This window comes from Salmo salar, chromosome 20 (assembly GCF_965601325.2).
Source record: "Salmo salar chromosome 20, fSalSal1, whole genome shotgun sequence".
Taxonomy (NCBI): Eukaryota; Metazoa; Chordata; class Actinopteri; order Salmoniformes; family Salmonidae; genus Salmo; species Salmo salar.
Window position 1 is genome coordinate 9,076,342 of NC_138310.1, and position 26,389 is coordinate 9,102,730.

The 26,389-nt window shown below is 43.9% G+C and overlaps 2 protein-coding genes across 7 annotated transcripts in view; both read right to left on the reverse strand.

Annotated features, from left to right (window-relative positions):
* Positions 1 to 2,912, reverse strand: part of LOC106580148 (cotranscriptional regulator ARB2A homolog) — a 200,619-nt gene extending 197,707 nt beyond the window's left edge. For 4 of the 6 annotated variants that reach the window (XM_014160885.3, XM_014160890.3, XM_045704313.1 and 1 more), the window contains exons 1-2: positions 2,790 to 2,912; positions 1,942 to 2,094 (exon numbers count right to left, since the gene is read on the reverse strand). In XM_014160885.3, coding sequence (XP_014016360.1) covers positions 1,942 to 2,005 — 64 coding nt within the window. In that variant the 5' untranslated portion in view covers positions 2,006 to 2,094; positions 2,790 to 2,912. The other 2 variants (XM_014160887.3, XM_014160886.3) reach the window with 2 other exon arrangements.
* A 1,993-nt stretch (positions 2,913 to 4,905) lies between these two features.
* The window catches only part of kiaa0825 (KIAA0825 ortholog), a 155,456-nt gene continuing 133,972 nt past the window's right edge, over positions 4,906 to 26,389 (reverse strand). The window contains exon 20 of the mRNA XM_014160881.3: positions 4,906 to 5,205. Coding sequence (XP_014016356.3) covers positions 5,073 to 5,205 — 133 coding nt within the window. The 3' untranslated portion in view covers positions 4,906 to 5,072. The remainder of the gene's footprint in view (positions 5,206 to 26,389) is intronic.

A 26,389-nucleotide genomic window follows, 5' to 3' on the forward strand; every position in this document is an offset into this window, starting at 1 on the left:
ACAAAATAACTATTTAAACCGACGTTAGGCGACCGTGTCCAAAAAAACGGTGTTGATATAGGTGTACACTAGCACAGCTAAAAACACATCCATGACAATGAAGAACGCTCTGTTCTTGATCAGAATGTCTATATAGGCTAGTCCAGTCAGTAAATAGCATGTTCAAAAATTGACAGGAAAGCACAATCAAATGATGTGTCTTTTACTGCATCGGCGTGGTGGGAAAAGTACCCAATTGTCATACTTAAGTGACTGTCACTTAACATACTGTGACAATTGTTGCTGAGGGGACCATCTTGGTTGAACAGAATGTAACTAATTAAAAAGGCTAGGTATTCTGTGCAATAGTAGTGTTTCCTCTCATTATAGCGTCATAATATACACTATCACTAATTGGGCCTATTACAAAAGGAAACAAAACCTAGGCTATTGGACGTGGTTAGCGGTCATAACAAAAAAACACTGATTGCTACATACCTTTTTTGACTTTTACATTAGCAATACCCTTCGAATAATATAACTTATGCCTCATGAGCTTAGTTCAACTGTGTTACCCCATCAGAACCCAAAATATAATCTTGTTTACTCCATTATTGTTTGTTAACAATGAAACGTAAACAAACACCGTATAGCCTCAAAACATGGTTAAAACCATCATTTTGATATCAGGGACGTCCTTGCACCCATAGCGTTGTATGAATTAGATGTTTTTTGTGCCTGATTCCCAAATACCGTTTTCTCCTTTTTTGTTTTCCAGGTTTATGTTTTCCCCATTTTTGGGAGGGGGCGGGGCTCTCAAAATCATACTTATTTAATAGAAAAACAACTAAATGGTATGTTCTAAGTCCATAAAAATGCTTAAACCACATCAGGAGACCACTTTGAGATCTGGAAAATAAATGGAACACATTTGGATTTTGGGGTGTAGTTACCCTTTTACTGCCATTGTTTTTGATTAGTGGTGTTTCTGTAGCGCTCATAAAATTGCTGAGTTTGCAAAACAAATGGCCACTGGATTGATGCAAATAATCATTATATCGTTCTGCCAGGTAGGCATACGCTACTTGGTAGTTAAAATATAACCAGAAGGTTACAATTAGCATCATTGCTAACGGCTACAGAAAGTGTAGACATGCAGGCGCGCACACACACAGAAATAAGCTTTATCTCATGAAACCAACACTTTATATGTTGCGTTTGTATTTTGGTTCAGTATAAGTTCAATAAATGTCGTTTTCCTACGACGTTCAACAGATTTTTGAATATTGTTGAATTCCGTGATTCCGTCCGCGTTCTTCACAATGCAGACTTTATAGGGCCCTAAGAGTGGTTACAATACTCCAGCCCCATCCCTCAGCTGTTTAACAAAACTGAGGTGGGGTTCCTGCTTTGTTATTGTTTGAACTACAAATTGCCCCTTTAATAGTCTCCCGATCTGTTCCATATAAATGGTTGGTGTTCAGCCTTTATAGGGAGAAGCATCCTTAATAGGCTTAGGTTTAACCAGTCAATTCAAACATGGCTATGTCCCATCTTTACTGGAAACTGTGGAAAGACAAAGTGGTTGTTGAGAGGAGAAAATCTCAAACCTATAGGCTTCAGCCTAAGAGGGCAAGCACATTTCTCCCTTTAGCAGGATCAGACTAAAGTCCTTCCTACTCTAATAGACTTAAGTCCCCTCTGCAAACAAATGTTGATGCAAACAGTAGGCATAGCTGACAGACAGTTGGAGCGGGCTGAAGATAGTTAGATGAACCCACCTCCACAACTTGCACTTTTCACAAGTCTCCATTCGCCCCGAAAACACACATTACCTTGGACACAAGTTTGCTCGTTTATCAATTACTTTCGAGCTGCGAGTCTGCACAGCAAAATACAATATTTTCAGGGTACTATACACAAACCCAAACTCATCTGCACAAGGAAGGAAATACCAGTTACCTAGTTGCTCACCTTTCAGGGCAGTAGTTTTCTCTTTATTCTCTTGACCGGGAATCTGGGCCATAGTTATCCACAAAATTAACTGTATAAAAGTACAGGGTCAAGTAAGCATGGAGCTTCTCTTCTTGTGGATCACTGCTGGTTAGCGTTACTCTACATGGAAGGGAATAGAAAATGATTGATTGTTTGTAGAACAGTAGTTAGTTACAATGTACTTTAACAACGACATTGTTTGTATTGTAGAGGGAGGTACATTATAGTGAAGGCAGCACATTCATTTCTAATAATAGTAACAAGGAATGATTTCACACAGGTATGCATAAGGCATTGTATCCATCTTGAGTAACGTTAGTTAGCAAGGCACACAGAAAACCACTTCCCCTTACAATTTCATTTCTGGCATTTCTTGGCACCACTGTTGTAACCACACTGCATTGCGCGGTAACATAACGACTATCGTGTAGTTATTGCATAGCCTAATTTAATGTGGCTAGGCAATGTAGACTATTTAGCTAGCTAAACAATAAACATGCAGAAGTGTGCAACTAAGTTAACTAGCTAGCCACCTTAGCTAGCTGGAGTACCAACAAACACTGCCATATCAAAACGCGTATGTTACAATTTATACAACGCAGGGCGAACGACTGTCTAGGTCAAAAGACAGACACAGGCAACCCAGATGTATTCATGCATAAAATAACAACCAAATGCTAGGGACAGAGTGCATTTATGCCAGTGAAGGCACGTCCAAGAGAGAAGCATTCGTTTCACACGTGTGCATGGCAGACGTAAACGCCAGTGAAATACTACTTTATTTTACAGTCATGCATTTAGCTTCAAACACATACCACCACTACAAGCGAATATCCAAAATAACAATAAGCCAGCATCCCCTGCTTCCTTAAAATGTAGAAAAACAGGAAGGAATCTCAGAATTGGAAGCTTCCGGGTTACCGAGACAACCGTCTGGAAGGAATATTTAAAGGGACAGCTCCACGCTTGTTTCACCCACCATGGTTCACACTGGAATAATCACATTCGATTTTCTCATCCCATCCTACACAAGATTAAGTTTGATCCACCTGAGGGAGGCTGACCACAAGTCAGAGGTCACTACGATGGCACACCAAATGCATTTGATGGATCCTTTTTGTCTTCTTCTAATGCCTCTTAAAACCCTTCACACTCATGGGAATTGGCCTACATGGATTGGGCTATACTGAAATGTTACTTACAGAAGAAATATGAAACACATATTATGCATCAGCGTGGTAGCAATTGAAAGGGAACCGTTTAGGAGATTATGGGGAAATTATTAGACTAAAGTTCACCTGACACAAGACTGAATCCGAATATTACACTATTGATTTTATGTACATTTTACACTTACTGTATTTTGTTGCATTTGTTGATAACGAAATCTGAAAATACTCTGGATACATTCAGTAATAAGACTATTCCTGGAAAATGTGGAGTAGGTGCAACATAAGACAAAACATTACAAGGGTTTGAGTGAGAGGACTAACTGATGCCTCCAAGTGGACACATACCTCTCTAAAGTGTGCACAATTCCCTAAGCAATTTCAATGCACTTTTAGACTCAAAGAAGAGTCTTCAACTATAAGTTATATATTTTCTTAGCTCTCCTAGCTGTGCTGTTGAGGACCTAGAGTTTCATTTCGAACCCAACCCAGCATCTCCGCCGTCACACAATCGCCAACAAGCTCTCACAGTCTCACGTCAGAATCAAACGTTCATCCATGTTTCTCAAACATAACATTTCAAAGTGTTTTGGTGACTTCTCTGTATCATTCCAAGGTTAAGTTTAGGAAATCATCTGAATTCTTAAGGTTAGGCATTAACTCAGAATGGTTAAGGTAAGGGTTCATGTTTGGGATAGGCTTAAAACAAACCTTTTAGGGTTAGGGTTATCGCTGGATTCAAACATGCAACCTTTCGAAGCAGAGGCAGATGCTTACACCCATCCATCATGCCTGTCAACACCAAGCACTGACTGATGCGTCTAGTAGCCGGTCTCTACATCATCTCCCTATGTCCTCAGACATGGATGGATGTCGAATACTGACTTGTATCACGGGTGATCTGCCTGCATTTACTTTTGTTCTATCGCCAACATGACTAGCTAAGTTATAAAATACGATATTACAGTGTTAGGCTTTCACAGGGTAATTCAGAGAAAAATATCGTAATTTTGGTGCGCATAGAAAGGAGTCATGGGTGCATTTAGGTGCGTTTTCCGCGGCAAATGTTCTTCACAATAAACAAACATAGGCTCATTCTGTTCAGAACGACCCAGGGTGTGACGCCATGTCATCTTCCAACTGTACAGCAAACGTGGGGATCGTGATTTGGAAATGTGAAGGGCTTGTATGACATCAAAGTGGTATTTATTCTAATCCTCAATGTCTCATCTTTCAAAATACATCGAGGCTTTTTAATTTACAGCATTTCCCTCACTCAGGCAACAAAAACTTTGCAAAATGTACCCAATTACTGGGAGGGATGGGGGAAACGTCTTGTCATGCGCAACGCTCAAATTCAGAACAGCTGTCAGTCAAACCCCATACTGCGCCAGATCCAGAGCTCTGACATCATGTATAGCATGTTACTGTACAGCCATTACAAACCAATTTAGGCACTTGTTAAAAATCTGCAATTGTCACTCCCTGTACAGGTATGAGTGTAAAGGGCTACATGGAAAGTAATCCAAAAGCAACTGAATGTAATCAGATTACGTTACTGAGTTTGGGTAATACAAAAGTTGCATTACTGATTACAACTTTGGACAGGTAACTAGTAACTGATAACATTTAGAAAATAACGTACCCAATCCCCCCACCCACCCACCCACCCACCCACACACACACACACACCACACACACACACACACACACACACACACACACACACACACACACACACACACACACACACACACACACACACACACACACACACACACACACACACACACACACACACACACACACACACAGCTTCTCCCTAAGCCGTACTGCACAGACGTTACAATGTTTCTCGTTTAACACAAAGGGCTTTTGGAGGAAGGAGCGCGGCAGATTTAATTGATGATGTTTGCTGCTGCATGCTGTTCATCCTGGGCTGCCTGGGTGACTCCGGGGGGGGCCTTGGGATCCAGGGCTCTGGTTGAAGTAGGCTTTCTGCAGCTCCTCCACCAGAGGCTTCTCTTCATCTTCCAGAGCTGCACCATCCTGCATCTCCCACCTGGAACACACATACAGACAGACAGACATATACACAGTGCTTAGTTAGTTACCAGAGTTTTCTATCATCTATAACACACACATATCACAGCTCTGTCTGACAAAGAAAGGCAAAGACAGAGACAGAGACACACACACACACACACACGCACACACACACTTCTCCCTCAGATTCTGCCAGGTTCAGCACAGAGATCAAGTGGAGAATACTCCTATGCCCACACCACGTGCACACAGTGCACTCTCGCAGATGTACAATGTTGGTATAAAAACCAAGATGTACACTGTGAAGTTTCCATATGGGAATGAGTCTTGGTATTTCGGAGTGTACAATATGTCAGATTCGGAGCTCTCACTGTCAGCCTGTGTATAGAACTCTATGTTTTACATACAAGCGTGAGAGGACTGCTCCCAAAAGAGGTTCTAGGAAACATCAACACAGTGGAAAATGAGGAAGAAAAACCGAAGCTTTCTCTCTGACAATGTTGAAATATTGATGGGGAGTGCACATACACTGGTGGTTCACTTCACCTGCTTATCTCACAGCATACAACTCCTGACCCTCTAGTGGAAAGCACAGTATCACAGCACAGTGGACAACTCATAAGGGACAGGTATGATCAGTGTTGGTCTGGGTTTAGACTTAAACGGATATATCAGGATTGTGGCAATGAAGCCCTTTATCTACTTCCCCAGAGTCAGAGGAACTCGAGGATACCATTTTTATGTCCGTGTGTGCAGTTTGAAGGAAGTTGATAGCTACTGTAGCGTTAGCATGGTCTTGCGAAACTACCTCTAACTTCCTTCATACTGGACACAGAGACATACAAATGGTATCCACGATTTCATCTGAGTCGAGGGAAGTAGACACACACACACACACCACACACACACACACACACACACACACACACACACACACACACACACACACACACACACACACACACACACACACACACACACACACACATTTTGTATAGTAATACTGATATTGCCAAAATCACAAACTATTCCTTTAAGGTGCCCAACTCCTTTACCTTTCCCTGTCCCTCTTAACCCTCTTCTCTCTTTTTCCACTACTTTTCTCCCTCGAGAGAAAGCCGGCCCTTTGAGCTGTGACTGTGGTCAATCAAATGTTAATATCTATATGGAGAGAGAATGAGCGGAAGGTCGAGTCATGTCGTCCTATCTAAAGAGAATTCTATCGAACTGTAAATGATTGCATTTTCATTGCAATCTCTGTCTCCTTTTATTGACCCCCCCCCCCCCCCCCCCACCTCCCTCGCCTATATATTCACCATATCTTCAAACGGGGGAAGGTAGACGTATTGCATATGTGTGAGAGGGAGAGCTTTGACTATGTGACGCATTCCATGCATACAAAAGAGCGGGCTCCTCCATGCGAGCGCTTTGATGGAGTTTCTGCCTCAGTCATTGTGTGTATCCGGCCGAATTAGACAACCTCTTTCTCTTCCTCTCCTGCACTGTCACCGTGGTAATTACCGTCTATACGGGGAGGATTTGTTTATGTAAATATGTGCATTTGATGCATGGGGCCCATCGCACATGTCTGCTCTCTTCTCCACGGCCTCTTTTCCTCAGTCTCTTCTCCCTCTCCATCTCTCCCTCTCTCTATCATCGAGCCAGTGGACTGTCACCTGATAGACAGACCAACGAGGGGGAGGATGAGGGGTGGAGAGGAGAGAGAGAGAGAGGGGGGGGGGGGGGGGGGTTAGTTAAGTCAGCCTCTCCTTATGACAACTCTATACCTTCCTGAAGCCACCACACACCGACACCATAGTAGAAATGATGGGGTGGGGAGTAGGAGAGAGGGGCAACAGCTATACCTCATGACTATTACACTACACAGTTCAATAAAAATCCAATCACGTCGCTTTATCATCCTATAGTCAGCCATGATTTGAAACCCCCCCCCCTCCCCAAAACAAATAATGGGAACATGAAAAACATAATATTTACAAATGTCACAGACGTGCAAAATGAACCATGGGAGGAGGGAGGGAGGGATAGAGGGAGTGAGTAGGGGAGGAAGGCAGGAAGAAACGCTAAAGGTTTTTCAATGTTTAATTTTCAAATAGGATTAAGCAGAATGACATTTAGCTGAAGGTTACTGGCTGAGCGAAGCGACGCATTGTCTTAGCTGATATTGATATTCAGGAAGCGCTCCGCTTGTCACTGGGACAAACAGAGTTGATGAATGAGAAGCCTTTCTGCAGGAAGGTGTTAAGTGCAAATTTACAAGAGGAGAGAGAGAGAGAGAGAGAGAGAGAGAGAGAGAGAGAGAGAGAGAGAGAGAGAGAGAGAGAGAGAGAGAGCGAGAGGTCTAACATACCAACACTTGCCATGTATATATCTAAGCTACCTTATGCTACGAACACTATACAATGTCCAGACAGTGCAGTTTCACATTCACAACGCCAACTGTCCTAGACCCTGACAGAAATGCATTCTAACTGGGACTGAGGATGATTTAGCTTTAAAAACACACACCAACAATATGTGATTCTATCGCTGTAGCTAATTTGAGCGAGTGAAAAAAAAACAATGCTGTTTATAAATTCAGTTTCAAGTAGGCTAAAGTTGACAATAACTTCACAGCATCCTCATTTCAGAAGTTTCCTTGGAATTTACATCTTAATAAGGGGAGCCTTACCCTTTAATTCCTACAGGCCGGGCTCATTCCTCATGCATTAATACTGGACTTGCTGACTAGGCGGTTCCTCTGAATACGGAATAGGACACACATATTAAGACTCATATATTTACTGTATTGATGTCACAGGAGATTGTTTAAAAAGAATCCAAAAAATAAACCTGATGTACTTCGATAGGAATGTATGGGCACAATATTTAAGCCAATGTCGGCTAGCTGCAATGATAGATACACTCTGATGTATGGGAGCTAATTCTGACAGTCAACCTTCATATCAATGTTCGTCGCATCTGGAATTAAAGCCATTCTCAGGGATTATCAGTGTGTAAATGACCTCCAGTACATTCCTTCAGTTAGAATCTTACAAATCTACATTTACTCAGGCTATATTATCATTTTACTTAAACCAATTCTCTACTGAGATCGAGTTCTATAGTGCCAGGACAATCCAGCAGGAAAAAGATAGACTAGAGAGAGAGAGAAAGGAAGTGAGAGAAGGAGTGATGGCAATTGTGTGAGCTGTCAGTGTCGGAGTGGTTTTCCTCAGAGTGGCGTGTTTGTGCTGCGCTGGGTGCCAGCGCAATCCCCGACAGGTACCCGTGTTTGTTTAAAAGGGTGCCTGTCAAACATAGAGCCACACGGCGCGAGACACTTTGGCTAAATGAGTCTGACAAGGACCTAATCAGGGCCTTTACACATGCTGAGGGCCTCAAGGATCCATCATAACCCAAACCTAAACATTTAAAGTGCTCAACTTTCCAAAGGTCAGTGCTTTCCGTGCATGCCAGGATGATACGTGTCAGCAGAGAGGGAGAGCTGAACATTGGTCCTCCACAGGCCTGCTGCAGTAGTCGGTGATATGGGATAAAGATATGGCACTACATTTCATGCTCTTGCATTTGCCCTTTTGCATTTACGTTACACTGTGTGAGTGGGCACTTTTAGACGTTACACTGAGCACTTCTACACAACACCCCAACTACAGTTGGGATGAAAATCATGGTGAACCACAAAGGTTGTGCTTCCCAAGTGATAGGAGATGTGTCGATGTGTATTGTGTGTGTGTGTGTGCGCGTGTAAGAGAGACAGACAAACACAGAGAGCGAGTGAAAAAGGTAGGAAGACGCCCCGTAGCAAACGGGCCCAAGTTAGTGTAACTGACAAGTTCACAATGCAGAGCAAAGGTCAGCTCTGAACTCAATTTCCATTGAGGAGTCATCTCCAATTCAATTTGTATACCTGACTTCCCTTGGCTAAGAGCGGGATGACAATTGTAACTGACAAGCATGGAACGGGACGGTGAATTTGAATATTGACAAGACAGAGAGTTGACAGAAGGAATTATACTCCAGCTAGAGCATTAGTCTATCAAAAGGGAACACCTTCTATCTTCAGCACAATGTGTATGTCCATGGCCCCGCTCAAATGTAGCTACTGTGGCTACATTTGAACATAATCTAAAAGTTAAACTCTTTAGAATGTTCCCTACTTTAAAGCGAAACCTAAACCTCATGCACACATTAGAGAGCTGGATATCCGCAGCTTCCACACTACAACACCCAGAACCCACTCTGTTCATACAGAAGAGTTCCTCTGGTCTCTGGTCCAACCATTGAGATGAATACATGATCTGTATGATACCGTCTCTCTACCCATACAGCAGTGTTCCTCTGTCAGCGGTCAATCTGTGTCATCAGAGTGACTCTATGTGAAGGCCCTGCTCTATAGCCACAGAGTCTCTGCTGCCCTGGCACGTCAAAGCCAGCCCTTCACCCACCAAGCATGCGCCCTCCGGACTCGCTCGAAGGCGAGCGATGGAGCGCCTGACCAAAGGGCCACCGACAGATCTGTGTGCACCCTTTGAAATAGGACGCGCACACGCACACAGCGTCACACACCGTCACACACAAACCCACACGGGCTGCCTCACACCCACGCCATGGATTTAAACCCTCAATCCCAGCAGTGATGAGACCCTCACATCTGAGGACACGGTCGTGACCAAAGGACCCTCTCCAGATATAAACCCCCTGGCTATACATCCCCTAAATGTACGCACGCACGCGCACACACACACCCACACCAACACACCCACCTACACAGACAGACACACTAATGCCTTCCCCGCACTACAGAGGGAGACAGGGAGGAGGGAGTGAGGGGTGATAGAGATATAATGTTGTGACTGAACATGGCAGCAAGTTCAGGTCTGCGACACAAACCTCTTAGAGAGAGTTTGGTGGCAAGACTTGGCTTGAAGAGTTTCCTGCAGTAAGATCTAAGTGACTATGATTTTCAACTGAAAATAATCATCACCTTATAGATTGACCAATGTTCATAGACATTAATTTCACATAGACATTCATGTCACATAGACATTCATTTCACATAGACATTCATTTCACATAGACATTCATTTCACATAGACATTCATGTCACATAGACATTCATTTCACATAGACATTCATTTCACATAGACATTCATGTCACATAGACAGTCATTTCACATAGACATTCATTTCACATAGACATTCATGTCACATAGACATTCATTTCACATAGACATTCATGTCACATAGACATTCATTTCACATAGACATTCATGTCACATAGACATTCATGTCACATAGACATTCATTTCACATAGACATTCATTTCACATAGACATTCATGTCACATAGACATTCATGTCACATAGACATTCATGTCACATAGACATTCATTTCACATAGACATTCATGTCACATAGACATTCATTTCACATAGACATTCATTTCACGAAGCCATTCATAACACCATTTAGGGTGAAACTCCAGTATGGAGTTTGATCAGGTGACCATTCCTTTGTGAGGGTGGTTCTGGGTCTTCAACATTCTCAAGTCACTTAGATTGTGCAAATTTGCACTGGCTTAATTAATGAATAATCAAATCCACGCTCTAAATTAATGGGGCCATTTCCATATTAATATGTTTGCCTCCTGACTGTGTATTTGTTTTTACTGCAGCAAGGAAAGTTGCAATTATTCTACAGTTAGCTATATCAATTATGTTGGTACTACAGGAACTGATTACTGCCATTGGTATGGACTGCATCATCTACCACCACCCAGGAGTGATGCCTTCTCTGGGAGAGAGAAACACACAACACAATCACCAACCAGTGATCTCTGGAGCTATGCAGTTCAATCAACTCACCAACCTCTCCCAGTGGTAGTGAGAGCAGCACGGCAGCTCTTCTCCTCCCAGTGCTTGACTCAGGCCTTTGTTCAGCACTGGTTGGCCTGGCGGTGCTCATACGGCTAGCTGTGGCACCTCTCACTAAAATAGATCCCTGGAAGGTTGGGACTCTCAGAGAGAAGCCCCGGACCTCTTTGCTTGAGCTAAATCATGACCCGCACGGCAACTCTCGACAGGACACACAACCACTCCCTCAATGTCAGTAAGACCAAGGAGCTGATCGTAGACTACAGGAAACGGGGGGCGAGCACGTCCCCATCCACATTAGGGAGGTTGAAGTGGACCGGGTCTAGAGCTGCAAGTTCCTCAGTGGACTTAAACTGGTCCATACACACACGCAAACAGTCGTGAAGAAGTCGTGCCAGTGCCTCGTACCCGTCAGGAGGTTGAAAAAATGTGCCATGGGTCCTCAAATCCTCCAAAAGTTCTACTGCTGCACCATTGAGAGCATCTTGACTGGCTGCATCACTGCTTGGTATGGCAACTGCACCGCCATTGATCGCATGGTGCTACAGAGTGTGGTGCGGACAGCCCAGTACATCACTGGGGATGAGCTCCCTGCCATCCAAGACCTCTATATCAGGCTGTGTGAAAGGAAGGCCCGGAAAATAGCTAAAGACTCCAGCCACCCAAGCCATAGACTGTTCTCTCTGCTTCCGCACGGAAAGTAGTACCGGAGCAACAAGTCTGACACCAACAGCCTCCTGAACAGCTTCTCTCCCACAAGACATAAGACTGCTAAATACTGTAGCTAACAAAATGGCTACATGGACAATCTGCACTGACCCTATTTGATTTTAGATTGATTTTAGTCTCTATGCACACTCACACACACTGACACTCCAACACACACACACATTCATACTTACTCTACACACTCACACACACTGACACTCCAACACACACACACACATTTTCTCACAGACACACATAACACGCACACACATTCATACTTACTCTACACACACACACACACATTTTGTATAGTAATACTGATATTGATTACTGCATTGTTGGGAAAGAGCAAGTAAGAAAGGCATTTCCTTGTACTTGTGCATGTGACAATAAAAAACATGAAACCTATTTTCCTCTGACAGACCCTCACAGGACCTGTCTGTCTCTCACGCTCCAGGCAGTCGGCATGTGGCACCAACCAACAATTAGTGTGGTCGGAATAAGACCCACTTCACATACCCATCCCAGCCAAACTGGTGTGCTGTATTCTAACGGAGCGCTAGTCTCTGTGAGGAGCAGAGTCGACGTCTGCATGCAGAACAATGTGTTTTAATGTTTTAATGTGTGTATCTCTGAGAGGCTGAACCCTCCCTCCCTCCCTCTCTCCCTCTCTCCCTGTAGAAGTCTCAGTGTGGAGCAGAAGCTGCAGACACCTGCTAAGGGCTGAGGCAAGCCTCCAGGTCCCCGGGATCAAACAGCTCGGCACAGGCAATCTGTCTTCCTCGACAGGCCAGGGCAGAGCGCAGAGAGAGGGGGGATGACAGCTCTTATTTTACCCCCTGTGGCCCTGCTCCACTACACACAGGCAGACCAGCCCCCAGAAGCAGCAACACAGACAGACCCCAGCCCCTACCCCAGCAGGCCCTCCATAACCCTCCAAATGCATAAAATATAGGCCCATGAATTAATGAACAAAGATGCTGGTGATAAACAGACACCAACTTTAGCTTCCCCACTCCCTGCTGAACAGGGAAAAGAACAAAAATATATTCCTCCTGATTTCACCTAGATATGCTACCAGGAAATAGGCTATCATTTATTCAGCACATCCTCTTTGTTAGTTGTGCATATATGAAGTCTTAAACACGGTGATGCACAAGAGACTTGAGAGAATTGACTGACACAGGGCCCTGCTTTAAACAAGTGAGACATTGATACCTCAAAACTTTATTCAACCCCCTGGAAAATCCTTTCCATAACATACAATATCAATTGCAGGCTATACTTAAAGGAAAATTCCACCCAAAAACGATATACTGGCATTTGTTTCATTAGCCCATTGTTGACAAATTCCCCAAATGTTTCGCTTGTCAGCACTCAAGTTTTCTAGATATGTAACTTTCAAAAATACAGAAATCATCCCTTGCCTGACGCTGAATTGATGCTCTTTCCCGACAATGCAGTAATCAATACAAATAAGCCAACGGTGTCATGGTAGGTCGGGAGTAATAGAGTACTTTCCACCTCAATCTGGTGACTGTGTTGAGTCACTTAACAGATCCTCCTTCCTTCCACACCAAGCAGCCATATAGAGATGTGGAGGGGCTGCTGTGGTCGCCATAATGATGTTATTAGTTAATAGTCCTGTGGTTGGGCTTCGTCTTTGTGTCAGGGCTGGTGTGAAGCGATTACCCCTAGAGGACATTGATCTCACCTGCCGCTAGAACACATTCCACCCCGGGAGCCTGATCTCCCGGCAAAACACCGGCCTTTCAAGTTGAGAAGGAGGGCTTAGTCCAATCTGATCACACGACGCGCTCTTACCATTTCAAACAGCTCATTTCACCCTATGCTAATGGCAGTTTTAGGGGGTTAAAGAGATAAATAAGTCCTCGCTGTCAGCTCATTTAAAATCAAATGCCACCTAATTATAGCTGTATGTGTTTTCAAACACTTTGCATAATTTATTGTACTGCTTTTCCTAATCTACAGATTTCTATCAGTGGGCTGTGTGTTTTTTATCCCGGTTTTATAATGAAATTATAATGCTCTGCCACTACAGCCACCAACAGAAGCCTGAAGGAGATAAGGTGACAGTGAAAAGGCTTTCATAGTCACCGCTCACCTTGTAAGGATTTGCCTGCCAACGTGAGGGGCTATTGTCAGCACTGAGAGCGTGCACATGCCAATAGAGATCACACAGGATCCGCCACACCACCGCTCCACAGCAATCGCACGCAAAACAAAGGACTGCTTCCTGTTTTCCTACTCCTCATTGCAATACGGATCATTTTACCCAACAGAAGTAGAAGTAGTAGTAATTGTTTATTTACCATACAACATGCTCGATTAAAAAAAATGCATGATAGATTCAGTTATTCAACAAGTCCACCTATTGGCTCCAATGTCACTGAAGATGAAGGTTTTGATTGGTTCGCAGAGATCTTTCCGAATTCATTACTGCCGTCGCGTTCCATTCATTTATAAAGAAACATATGCTTTTGGACCTGTGTTAGGCCTCTTACTGAGACAGTATTTGTAGCACACAAACACACACACGCACACACTTTCATCAATGAGCCCCTTTGAATGAATGGACCAGATGGTCTGTGCATACCTAATATAGTTAGAGAGACGCAACAGTGTTAGCATGCGGCTAGGAGATAATGGATGGGAGGAGCATGCAGTTGTGCATCCTCTCTGTGGGCTCTCCATCGCAGCAGCGAGTCGATGGGGCCGACAGGCTGGGGCTTAGTACATCAGACAACTCCCATCCCAAGACAAAACGCAGGACACACACAGCTCAATAGCGGGAGTTCCTCCCTGAATATTCACTACATTCACTCTCCCTCTCTATCTCAATCAATCAATCAATCAAATTGTATTTGTCACATGCTTGGTAAACAACAGGTGCTGGATGCTGGGCTGCATTCCAATAGGAAGTCTACTGGTGTCCCATCCTAAATTAAACCATTCCCACTATAGTAGTTTGGAGGTGGGTGTGGAACACAATATTGTATATAAACTGTATATATATATATATATATATACAGTGGGGGAAAAAAGTATTTGATCCCCTGCTGATTTTGTACGTTTGCCCACTGATAAAGAAAGGATCAGTCTATACTTTTAATGGTAGGTTTATTTGAACAGTGAAAGACAGAATAACAACAGAAATATCGAGAAAAACACATGTCAAAAATGTTATAAACTGATTTGCATTTTAATGAGGGAAATAAGTATTTGACCCCCTCTCAATCAGAAAGATTTCTGGCACCCAGGTGTCTTTTATACAGGTAACGAGCTGAGATTAGGAGCACACTCTTAAAGGGAGTGCTCCTAACCGCAGCTTGTTACCTGTAAAAAAGACACCTGTCCACAGAAGCAATCAATCAGATTCCAAACTCTCCACCATGGCCAAGACCAAAGAGCTCTCCAAGGATGTCAGGGACAAGATTGTAGACCTACACACGGCTGGAATGGTCTACAAGACCATCTTCAAGCAGCTTGGTGAGAAGGTGACAACATTTGGTGTGATTATTCGCAAATGGAAGAAACACAAAAGAACTGTCAATATCCCTCTGCCTGGGGCTCCATGCAAGATCTCACCTCGTGGGGTTGCAATGATCATGAAAATGGTGAGGAATCAGCCCAGAACTACACGGGAGGATCTTGTCAATGATCTCAAGGCAGCTGGGACCATAGTCACCAAGAAAACAATTGGTAACACACTACGCCATGAAGGACTGAAATCCTGCAGCGCCCGCAAGGTCCCCCTGCTCAAGAAAGCACATATACATGCCGTCTGAAGTTTGCCAATGAACATCTGAATGATTCAGAGGACAACTGGGTGAAAGTGTTGTGGTTAGATGAGACCTAAATGGAGCTCTTTGGCATCAACTCAACTCGCCGTGTCTGGAGGAGGAGGAATGCTGCCTATGACCCCAAGAACACCATCTCCACCGTCAAACATGGAGGTGGAAACATTATGCTTTGGGGGTGTTTTTCTGCTAAGGGGACAGGACAACTTCACCGCATCATTTGACGGGGCCATGTACTGTCAAATCTTGGGTGAGAACCTCCTTCCCTCAGCCAGGGCATTGAAAATGGGTCGTGGATGGGTATTCCAGCATGACAATGACCCAAAACACACGGCCAAGGCAACAAAGGAGTGGCTCAAGAAGAAGCACATTAAGGTCCTGGAGTGGCCTAGCCAGTCTCCAGACCTTAATCCCATAGAAAATCTGTGGAGGGAGCTGAAGGTTCGAGTTGCCAAATGTCAGCCTCGAAACCTTAATGACTTGGAAAAGATCTGCAAAGAGGAGTGGGACAAAATCCCTCCTGAGATGTGTGCAAACCTGGTGGCCAACTACAAGAAACATCTGACCTCTGTGATTGCCAACAAGGGTTTTGCCACCAAGTACTAAGTCATGTTTTGCAGAAGGGTCAAATACTCATTAAAATGCAAATCATTTTATAACATTTTTGACATGCGTTTTTCTGAATTATTTTGTTGTTATTCTGCCTCTCACTGTTCAAATAAGCCTACCATTAAAATTATAGACCGATCATTTCTTTGTAAGTGGGCAAACGTACAAAATCAGCAGGGGATCAAATACTTTTCCCCCCCACTGTATATATATATATATATATATATATATATATATATATATATATATATATATATATATATATATATATATATATATATATATGTATATAAATAGCAATATATACAGTTGAATTCAGAAGTTTACATACACCTTAGCCAAATACATTTAAACTCAGTTTTTCACAATTCCTGACATTTATTCCTTGTAAAAATTCCCTGTCTTAGGTCAGTTAGGATCACCACTTTATTTTGAGAATGTGAAATGACAGAGAGAATGATTTATTTCAGCTTTTATTTCTTTCATCACATTCCCAATGGGTCAGAAGTTTACATACACTAAATATAGTATTTGGTAGCATTGTCTTTCAATTGTTTAACTTGGGTCAAACGTTTCGGGTAGCCTTCCACAAGCGTCCCATAATAAGTTGGGTGAATTTATATATAAATATAAATGTTCTTTTTTTTTTTTTTTTAATCAGTTGCAAGTTCTGATTGTCCTCGTTTAGGTCACCTTCACAGGATTACTATTCAACACATGGGATCTAACAAGAAGCCCATTCATGACTCTACATTGTAACCACAAGCAGATAGATAGTATGATAGAGCAAATGTACAGATACAGTCATAACCACCATCTTTCATCTGGACCCCAACGACTAATATGGGATGTCAATCCACCTTTATACCGTAGTGTTGTGTTCCTGATGGGCGAAGCGTGATAAAAACGCATATTGCTATTGACTGATCGAAATGTCAGGGTAATAGCAATCTGAACATGCTATTCCATATCAATGACTATTGCCTTGGTGTCTGAGCGTGCTTGGTTCTAATATGCTGTGGATGGATGGCCATAGGGGTTCATTAGTGGAGCAGCCTGCTGTCCAAGGCTCTGATTTCACCTCGGATCTGAGCTCATTTGATTTGGATACGGGCAGGTTTAGAGGAGATGCCACCTCGGGCCAGAGTTTAGTCGGACACATACATCAACGTTGTTCTCGTTTACATGTCCTGTAGCTCCTAATCTATTTTGAAGCAACATGAGAACAGTGGGTGCTGTATTCGAAACCTTGTATTTATTTTTCATAGCTAGAAGAGCATTGATGGGGGTTGAGGGGCTTTCTCAGCATTTTGTTTCTGTGGGTTTTATTTTCCTCATAACAGAGCCAGGCTATGGTTGTGTTTGGGGAGGAGGAGTCAGGGATCAGCGCTCAATGACAACTGTGTTAACATTCTCCTCTCATTACCTCATTATTTACCCCCATGTCCCAACGAAGGAGTAACTAAGTCACAAATGTCTCTCTCTCTCTCTCTCTCTCTCCTCTCTCTCCTCTCTCTCTCTCTCTCTCTCTCTCTCTCTCTCTCTCTCCTCTCTCTCTCTCTCTCTCTCTCTCTCTCTCTCTCTCTCTCTCTCTCTCTCTCTCTCTCTCTCTCTCTCTCTCTCTCTCTCTCTCTCTCTCTCTCTCTCTCTCTCTCTCTCTCTCACACACATATTAGGTGATTTGTCAGTGTGCCTGTGTTGATTAATTGGCCGAAGGCGCCACTATATTTGGGGCCTGTCAGCGGGGCTCCAGAGTGCCAGGGCCGCCCCACTGAGCTCCAGCACCACCCAGGTGGCCCCATTTGGGCTAAATGAGCTGTGAAGGGTCTCCACTTCGCCCGCTGCAAGCGCACATGCAAGTGCACACAAACACACACAGGCATGCACACACACACACACACACACACACACACAAATGCACATGCACAAGCATGGATGCATGTAAACGCACACACACGTATGCCTGCTCGCCTGAACAGACACACACACAGACAGAGACACACACTACCCTAACCCTCTCTACCACGCACGCCTGCATTCCCACATGCTTTGTCACACCCCATCAATACACAATAAGTTACTGCCACTGGCCTGTCAATGGGCCTGTCTTCCCCATGTCCCCCTCCACTGCCTGATAGCCTGAGGGGGGATATGTGTGTGTGTGTGTGTGTGTGTGTGTGTGTGTGTGTGTGTGTGTGTGTGTGTGTGTGTGTGTGGTGTGTGTGTGTGTGTGTGTGTGTGTGTGTGTGTGTGTGTGTGTAGGTAGGCAAAGCGGGCAAACACAGTGGTTCAGTATGTGGTTCAGCAACACACACCCACTTGTCTGGCCTTGAATGCATAGTGTACAGTAGTTGGGTTGTGCATGAATGCATGTGAATATGTATGATTACTTCTGTTCTCCTTTAACCAGGAGTGAGACCTTAGTGGATGAGAGCAGCCCCCTCCGCTGTGATTCAATCTGATTGGTAACACACACACTGTACATCTGGAGGGTAAAACTGCAACTAGCTCTCACAGTCTCATATCAGAATAGAGATGTTTCTTAAACATCCCATCTCAAAGTGTTTAAGGTTAAGTTCATGCCTTAACTCCACATTTGTATGGTTAGGGTTAGGTTTTGGGTCAGGGTTAGGTTTAGGCATTAATACTGAAATTGTAAGGTTAGGCATTAACTCCAAATGGTTAAGGTAAGGGTTAAGGTTTGGGATAGGCTTAAAACAATAATCTCAAAAACAACTTTGTATCTGCTTAGAACTTGCAACCTTTGGAATCAGAGGCAGATGTTTACGCCCATCCACCATCCCCGTCCACAATGCCCTAGCGAAACCAAAACCTACTTGAAGGTAACAGTGCTCACTGTTGCCCCCTCGTGGCCAGTTTCCACGTCATCTGCCAACGTCCTCAGACATGGATGGACATCGAACACTGACTAGTAATCATGGGAGGCCCGGCTGAAAACTGAGGATTCACATGATTATGGACAGCCAGATCCTATAAGGAAGTTACCTCCTCAAAAGTAAACCAACTTTATGGAGAGATGGAGGGAGGACCTCAAGAAAAGAACAGGGTCAACGTTACAGAGAGTTCCAAGCCAAGCTTAATTGGTTTCAAAAACATCAACACATCAGCTAAGCTATGCCTTACTTGATCACACATCTATGAAATAGTATGCTCCAGACAAAGGATTGCTCAATTGTACCAATGACCATGCATTATAATTACCTCTATACTAACTGCAGGAATTATAGAGTGATTATTGCAGAGATGTTATTGAACACAATATAAAGTGCACGTTTTGATCATGCAAAGAAAGTGCACATTTGGAACAGACAGCTGGTGCTGGCTGTAAGTAGACTCATAGAGTTCAGTTCACGCAAACGTTCGGTGGCTATAAAATGAACCTTGAACGCTAAAATAACTATGGGCTTCAGTCGATTCATCAAGCATCAATCTTGTGCTCGCCAGCAGCACTCATATCGCAGTTAACACATCGGTTCAACACAGAGTTAGCAGGCCAATCCATGTCAAAAGCATTCGCAAAGTGTTACGTGTCACCAGGCCAGGGCTGACATGACATACAAATCAACTACATGTGTCCGGATGCAAAGGACTGCATTAGAGCAGGCCTTGGAATGCACAGTGCAGCCATAAATCCTATTGGATGAGAAATGTAGCCTTTACCATGCGTGTCCAATCCCATCTATTTAGCCTAATTACAAACACCACACAGGCAATAAAAGGCTGCCTGCCATCAATTCTGACACTTCATCCCAGAGACTTTAAGGAATGCCTATTAGGATCCATAAATCCTTATGAGAGTGATGATCTGTGTGTGTGTGTGTGTGTGTGTGTGTGTGTGTGTGTGTGTGTGTGTGTGTGTGTGTGTGTGTGTGTGTGTGTGTGTGTGTGTGTGTGTGTGTGTGTGTGTGTGTGTGTGTGTGTGTGTGTGTGTGTATGCATGCTTATATGCATGTGTGTGTCTGATCCACAAGTAAAACAGGTCTGGGATGCAGGTGACACACAAAAAGATGAACCGAGCCATGAACCGGAAGCATGAGTTATGATTGGACGTAATCAAAGAGGAAATACAAAAACACTAAGGGAGGTATGGACAGGTACCAGAGGACTTTACCAATCTCTGTTGAGCTGGCAGGCTTCCCTCCCCCCTCCCGTTACGAGGCCCAGCCCATGTCACTCGCTGACAGAGCTGCCCGTCATGCCTGAGACGGGGCGGAACGTGGCTGCCGGTGTTTTCACTTTCCAACGTCACAGCGTGTGACTCGCTAAGGTAAACAGTGCACAGTCAATGGTCACAGATCCACTCTTTCCCTCTCTCTGCCTTTGTGTGCAGCACACCTGAGCTGAACCTGACACTCACCACTGAACGAACTGAGCACCGTGGAAGAACGAGGGGAGCGAGGCGAAACGAGCCAGAAAGAGAGAAAAAGGGAAAAGGAAGAAAGAGAAGTGAAGCCCTCAACGCAATGCCCTATGGTACATAACATCTCCTCACCTTTTCCGCCTAATTGATAGAAGACAGATCCATCACTATGTCTGCGAACTGAACACACACCCCTAGGACAGTTATTGGCCTGTCCATGACTGAGTACTGAGACCGTGGGTAGAGACAATGTGGTGTTAAACGCACATGGAAGAATCCGGATGTATTGACCAGACCAGGACTAGACGGCTCATCAAGGTTGTGGTTTAGAGGGATTTGTTGTCTCGACGGGGAATGTTAATCACCTCGATGCTCTGTCAGCACCGATGCCCACAGACACCACTAATCACACCATGGATCCTAAATGCTAGCTTTGGTGGGTAACTTTGAACTAATACCCTGTTCACCATGTTGTTTATGGAAATAGAGTGGGACCCACTATATGACTACAAACAGAGATAGGCAGTGGAAAAAAAGGAACCAGCGGTAGGGTTTATAGACTACCGACAAATGCACACAATGGCTTTGATACAGATGATAACTTTTCAATGACTGACTGTGTTTCCTGTTGGCATTCTAGTTTGCGAGTATCTTAACGGAATGGCACGCGTTACAGGATCCTAAGTAAACATACAGACACACAGTCACACACCGAGACATGCCGGCAGATGTGACGGCACGTCACTTCACCCTTCAGACGGAGAATCGGTGCCTGCACAAAGCCGTACCTGGAACTCACACGCGGGATGTCAGGCATGGTATTCACAAAGAAAATGATCATCCATCAACATTGTACAAGGAGTGCGTTTTCTATTACAGGGATTACTCCTTTACCAAAAACAACCGTTTAAAAAAGCAACCAACGTATACAGTATGGTAAATTGATTTATTATCTCTTAAGCTGAGGTCTGTGTTGGTTTTTGGATAAGCAGTGGCTTTGTGTCATGAACAATTCCTTTCCCCCACTTTCCACAGAAGCCTGGTAAATGTGACTGCCATTGGCGCAGAAGCCGATTGGCTCCTGTTTGGAAGCTTTCAAACGCTTTGACTGGCAGCTGTGTTCTAGGAGGCGGGACTTTATCTTCCTGCTCTTCATGCTTGTTTTGATAACTGCAAACCCCAACAGCCCCCCCCCCCCCCCACACACACACACACACTTATTGTGATTTGCTATTCATTTTATACGGATTATGCAGCACTTCTCTCATATGTTGGGCGCATTGTATCCCCTCCAGTCTCTGAAGAGCAACACGCTCGCGCTTCAAAGCTACTCCACCACAATTGTTGCCTCAGTCATCAGTCACATAAACAAGCCATTTTTTGGGGAGAAAGGCCGTAATTGTGTGAAAGTGTGCCACAAATGGCTTTGCAGCATTACTGTAGCCCCTTTCTTCATTGTACCCCTGTACACCAGCGCTGAAAGCTCTCTCCAATTGAAGTTTTGCTTTCATCCGGCATAAAAGCTCTGTCTGCAAGTGAGTTGTGGGTGAGAAGGAACGCACTCTGTCTACTCTACACACGTGAATACATAGCCACAATGCCTTGGGTAGAGAGGCCAAAAGAGCCTATTTTTCTGGAACAAGAGGGGTGACATTCTGACAGCACAGCGCTGAAGTTCCATTTGACTAATTTCTGTTTCAAAGTGAAGTTGATTCTCTCTCATAGGGAAGTTCATTTACTTTCAAAGGGACACACGGTAGAAAGGTCAAACTCTGGGTTTTTCTTCTTGTTTAAAAATGTCAACATCAAAGAGGAGTTTGGTCTTTAGAAGAGAGTGAGTGTTCACTGTCCTGGGCCCAGTTTTTCAAAAGGTATCTATCTGGATACGATTAAATGCATAGAAATACAATTAATAGAATGGACAATTTGTAGACTTGAATGGGGACTCCTGTTCCATTCATTCTATTTCTATGCATTTAATCCTATCCGATAGTCGAAATTCAGATGCTCAGGACAAAAGAAAACTTTTGAAAAACTGGGCCCTGGTAGTCTAGAACCATTTCCATGTTGCTAAGGAAGTAAACAGAGAGGCAGACCCAAACGGACGAGACCCGGAAGTTGCTGGTGAAACAGACAGCTTTTAGTGTCCTGTTGAAGTGGTGGCTTGCTTTTAAATAAAATGCACTGCACTTTTACAAATGGTGAATATCTATTTCAACAGACTACATCCTTCACTGACAGTGAGATAAAGTTGTTGTGGAAAGAGAGAATTTGTTTTTTGGACTGTGGTTGAATATCAATTACTCCTTAGAATCTAGGTTTGAAATGATCCTAAAAAGTACACAAAAAAATACATTTATCTCTTACATTTCCAATGATACATAACCTCTCCAAAAGCAATAAATGAAACATGTACTCTCTTAACATCTGTGTTAGTGAAGAGTTGCAATTCAACCATGGCAATTGACTGCTAATGCAAATGAGAGAATGATTTCTAAACTCCCAGGCTGCCACACACACTCTGCTGACGTGATGTCCTCTGACATGTGTCCTATGTCACATGTAAAGGGTGTGTGTGTGTGTGTGTGTGTGTGTGTGTGTGTTTGGTGTGTGTGTGCGTGTGACAGCGTGAGCAGGCTGCAGATAGTGGCCACTGGGAAATCAAGGAGCACTTTGTCATGCATCCTTAAATGTGTGACACAGCGTCCCGGGAGACAGAGGCTGATTGGTCTAGGAGGCGTCGAAGAGAGATGGGTGAGTGACGGCCGTGAGGGGACTGGGAGGCAGAGGGGTGGGGGGGCGGGTGGGTTAGAAACACAGGATAGGATTGTGACATCTCAGGGCGGCAACCTGTCACCGGCAGCTGGCAATGTGCAGTCATGCTGCCAAAGTAACAACATCAGGAAGCAGACAACGCCAATCAGAACACTCCATCTCCAAGTGCACTGACCAACCAGAACACTCGCGCATACTGACCAATCAAAACACTTCAACTCTGAGTGCTGACCCCTTCAACAGACAAAAGGGCAAAATAAATGAGATACAAACGATGAAGTTAGAAACATGAGATATTTCAATCTAATTAGAGTAATTTTACTCCAGCATGATACCGTCACTGATTTTAAGACCTCACCTCACATACGTCCATTTGTTACTGCATAGGTCTAGGCAAGCACAATTACATTGTATGTAGTAGTCACTAAAACTATGAGAAAGTGTGATGCATAGGCCAATTGGTTCAACACTACTGGCCAGACATGTTGAAGTTTTACTCCTGAACGAGGTAGAACATGTTGAAGTTTTACTCCTGAACGAGGTAGAAAAGGTGAAGTTTTACTCCTTAACGAGGTAGAACATGTTGAAGTTTTACTCCTGAACGAGGTAGAACATGTTGAAGTTTTACTCCTGAACGAGGTAGAACATGTTGAAGTTTTACTCCTGAACGAGGTAGAAAAGGTGAAGTTTTACTCCTGAACGAGGTAGAACATGTTGAAGTTTTACTCCTGAACGAGGTAGAACATGTTGAAGTTTTACTCCTGAACGAGGTAGAACATGTTGAAGTTTTACTCCTGAACGAGGTAGAACATGTTGAAGTTTTACTCCTGAACGAGGTAGAACTTTGGATTTTCCCAAACACTTCAATGAATCACCAGTGTCTCCAAGAAAAACGACAGCAGTAAAAAAGCAACAGGAGGCCACATATAATTGCTAAATGTGTCCTTCATATTTACACTGTCTTAATTAGCTGTAGAAGAGAGAGGAAAACAGGCAATCAGAGGTTTGTTGTATTTCCATCAGAAGGAAGTGGGCATGGAGTGAGGGAAGGTGTTTCACTTTTCTCCGTTCCCCGTTTCCTAATAGACCCAGCCGCTCCCCTGCACTGAGAGGGAAAGAGGGATTTGCGCTGGCACCGCGTTTTTTGTCCAATTAATATATTGCTAGTGTGTTGCGTATTTTGCATGACAAAGAAGGGTAATATTCGACTGCCATTCATAATGAAAATGCACTTTGCAAATTAAAAAGTGCCAAAACCCCATTTTTTTTCCCTACCTTTTTAGGAAATAAACAGCCCTTAACCAATTAAAGAGCATTGTAATAATGCTGTGATTTATTGCAGGTTGTTTAAGATTTCTAAACTGGGCTAACCCATATTAAGGTCACAATCCATCATGTCTTGCATGGAGAGCCGTAGAAAAATGGCTGTTGTATTAGCTGCTATTGATGATAGTATGAAAAAAGTATTAGCACTTGTCAACAAAACTGCTTACAACATAACATTAGCATGCATGAGGTGCGCCGCCTATTCATTACGTTGGCAGCTCCACACACACACACGGTTACAGCCTTATAAAACATTGTGTCGGCCCAGAGTGAACATACACTGTTTAGTTTTGTGATAGAGTGGCGACACACAAACCACTGACTGCTCCGCTTGCAGTGCAAACAGACGCGGCGAGTCCACACTGTCGGACTGAAATAAACCCAGTATTCAGGAGCAGACATTCATGTTTGCTCCAATCACACTTATCAATTAGCTAGCCATCCCTTTGTCATACACAACACATTCGTTTGGAGGCTGAGACAGGGACGAAGAGAGAGAAAGAGGGGGATGGATGTGAGGGAGGTAAACGGAGATCTCGTGGCGTGAGGGAGTAGGGGAGCTGACGCTGGGAAAAAAGGGATGGAGAAAGAGGGAGGGATGGACAGAGAGAGAGAGAGATAAAGATAGAGAGAAAGAGAGGTAAACACTAGGACCCAGGCAGTAGTGGGGGTGTAGGCTATAGCCGAGAGAGATGCAGGGCGGTGACATTTGCCTTCACAAATAGGCTGTCTGGATTTCGCCGAGCCAGGCACCCCCTCTGTGAGCCAAGAATGCATTTAGCTCAACGAGAGTAAATGAATCGCCTTATTTTGACTTCTACCATTACACTTCACCCTGATAGCAATGTCGAGCAAAGTGGCCCTTTGTTCAAGCACCGGGATTCCTGCATGTTTAAACATCTCTGGCCCCTGTTTTAATTACACTGTTTAGAATAGGGGAGGAGATCATCCTGACTAGAGCCCATACACTCTCTGATGATGACAAAGGCCATGTATTCATCCTGCCTGCCTGTATCCCTTCATGCCACTGGCCCGTCCACTGGGCATATGTCGACAGCCACAAATACAGGCTAATATTATATATCAGATCAGTGGGGACAGCGTGGCACTCATTAGCAGTGCCAACCCAGTAACTGACTTTATCCCTGCCATGCTCTGGAAGATTCAGGGGCATATTTGAGGTGAAAAATACTGCAATGGTCTTACGTGTGGAAAAAGTTGAATTTTGTATGGAATCATATGCCATTGTTAAAGTTCTTTACTGAATGGCATATTAAACATAGTAGGCATCACTGATCTGAGAATGGAGGCCTTCGTTTTCCCCATTACCAGGCTCAAGTAGCATGTCTTGTCCTCATCCATATTATTTCCCTGAGCATTGAAGGGGAGTTTATATGTCTATCCTCCTTAAGCCATTTAAACGTATGGAAATGCGGCACATGTAAACATCTGTGCGTTTAGCAGACCGACACACAATTCAATGGAGCTGATTGTGTCGCCAAGGCAACATAATCCCGTAGTTGCCTCCATACACACCAGGTGCTGTCGTTTCTTCAGGCCTCCATATTACACACATTATGGTTCCCTCAGAGAGTATCAACAGAAACTCCTCACAGCCAGAATCCTATTCCCCCTGTCTGTCTGTCTGCCCCTGTGTAGTCTCACCTACACCAGCACTCTGTCC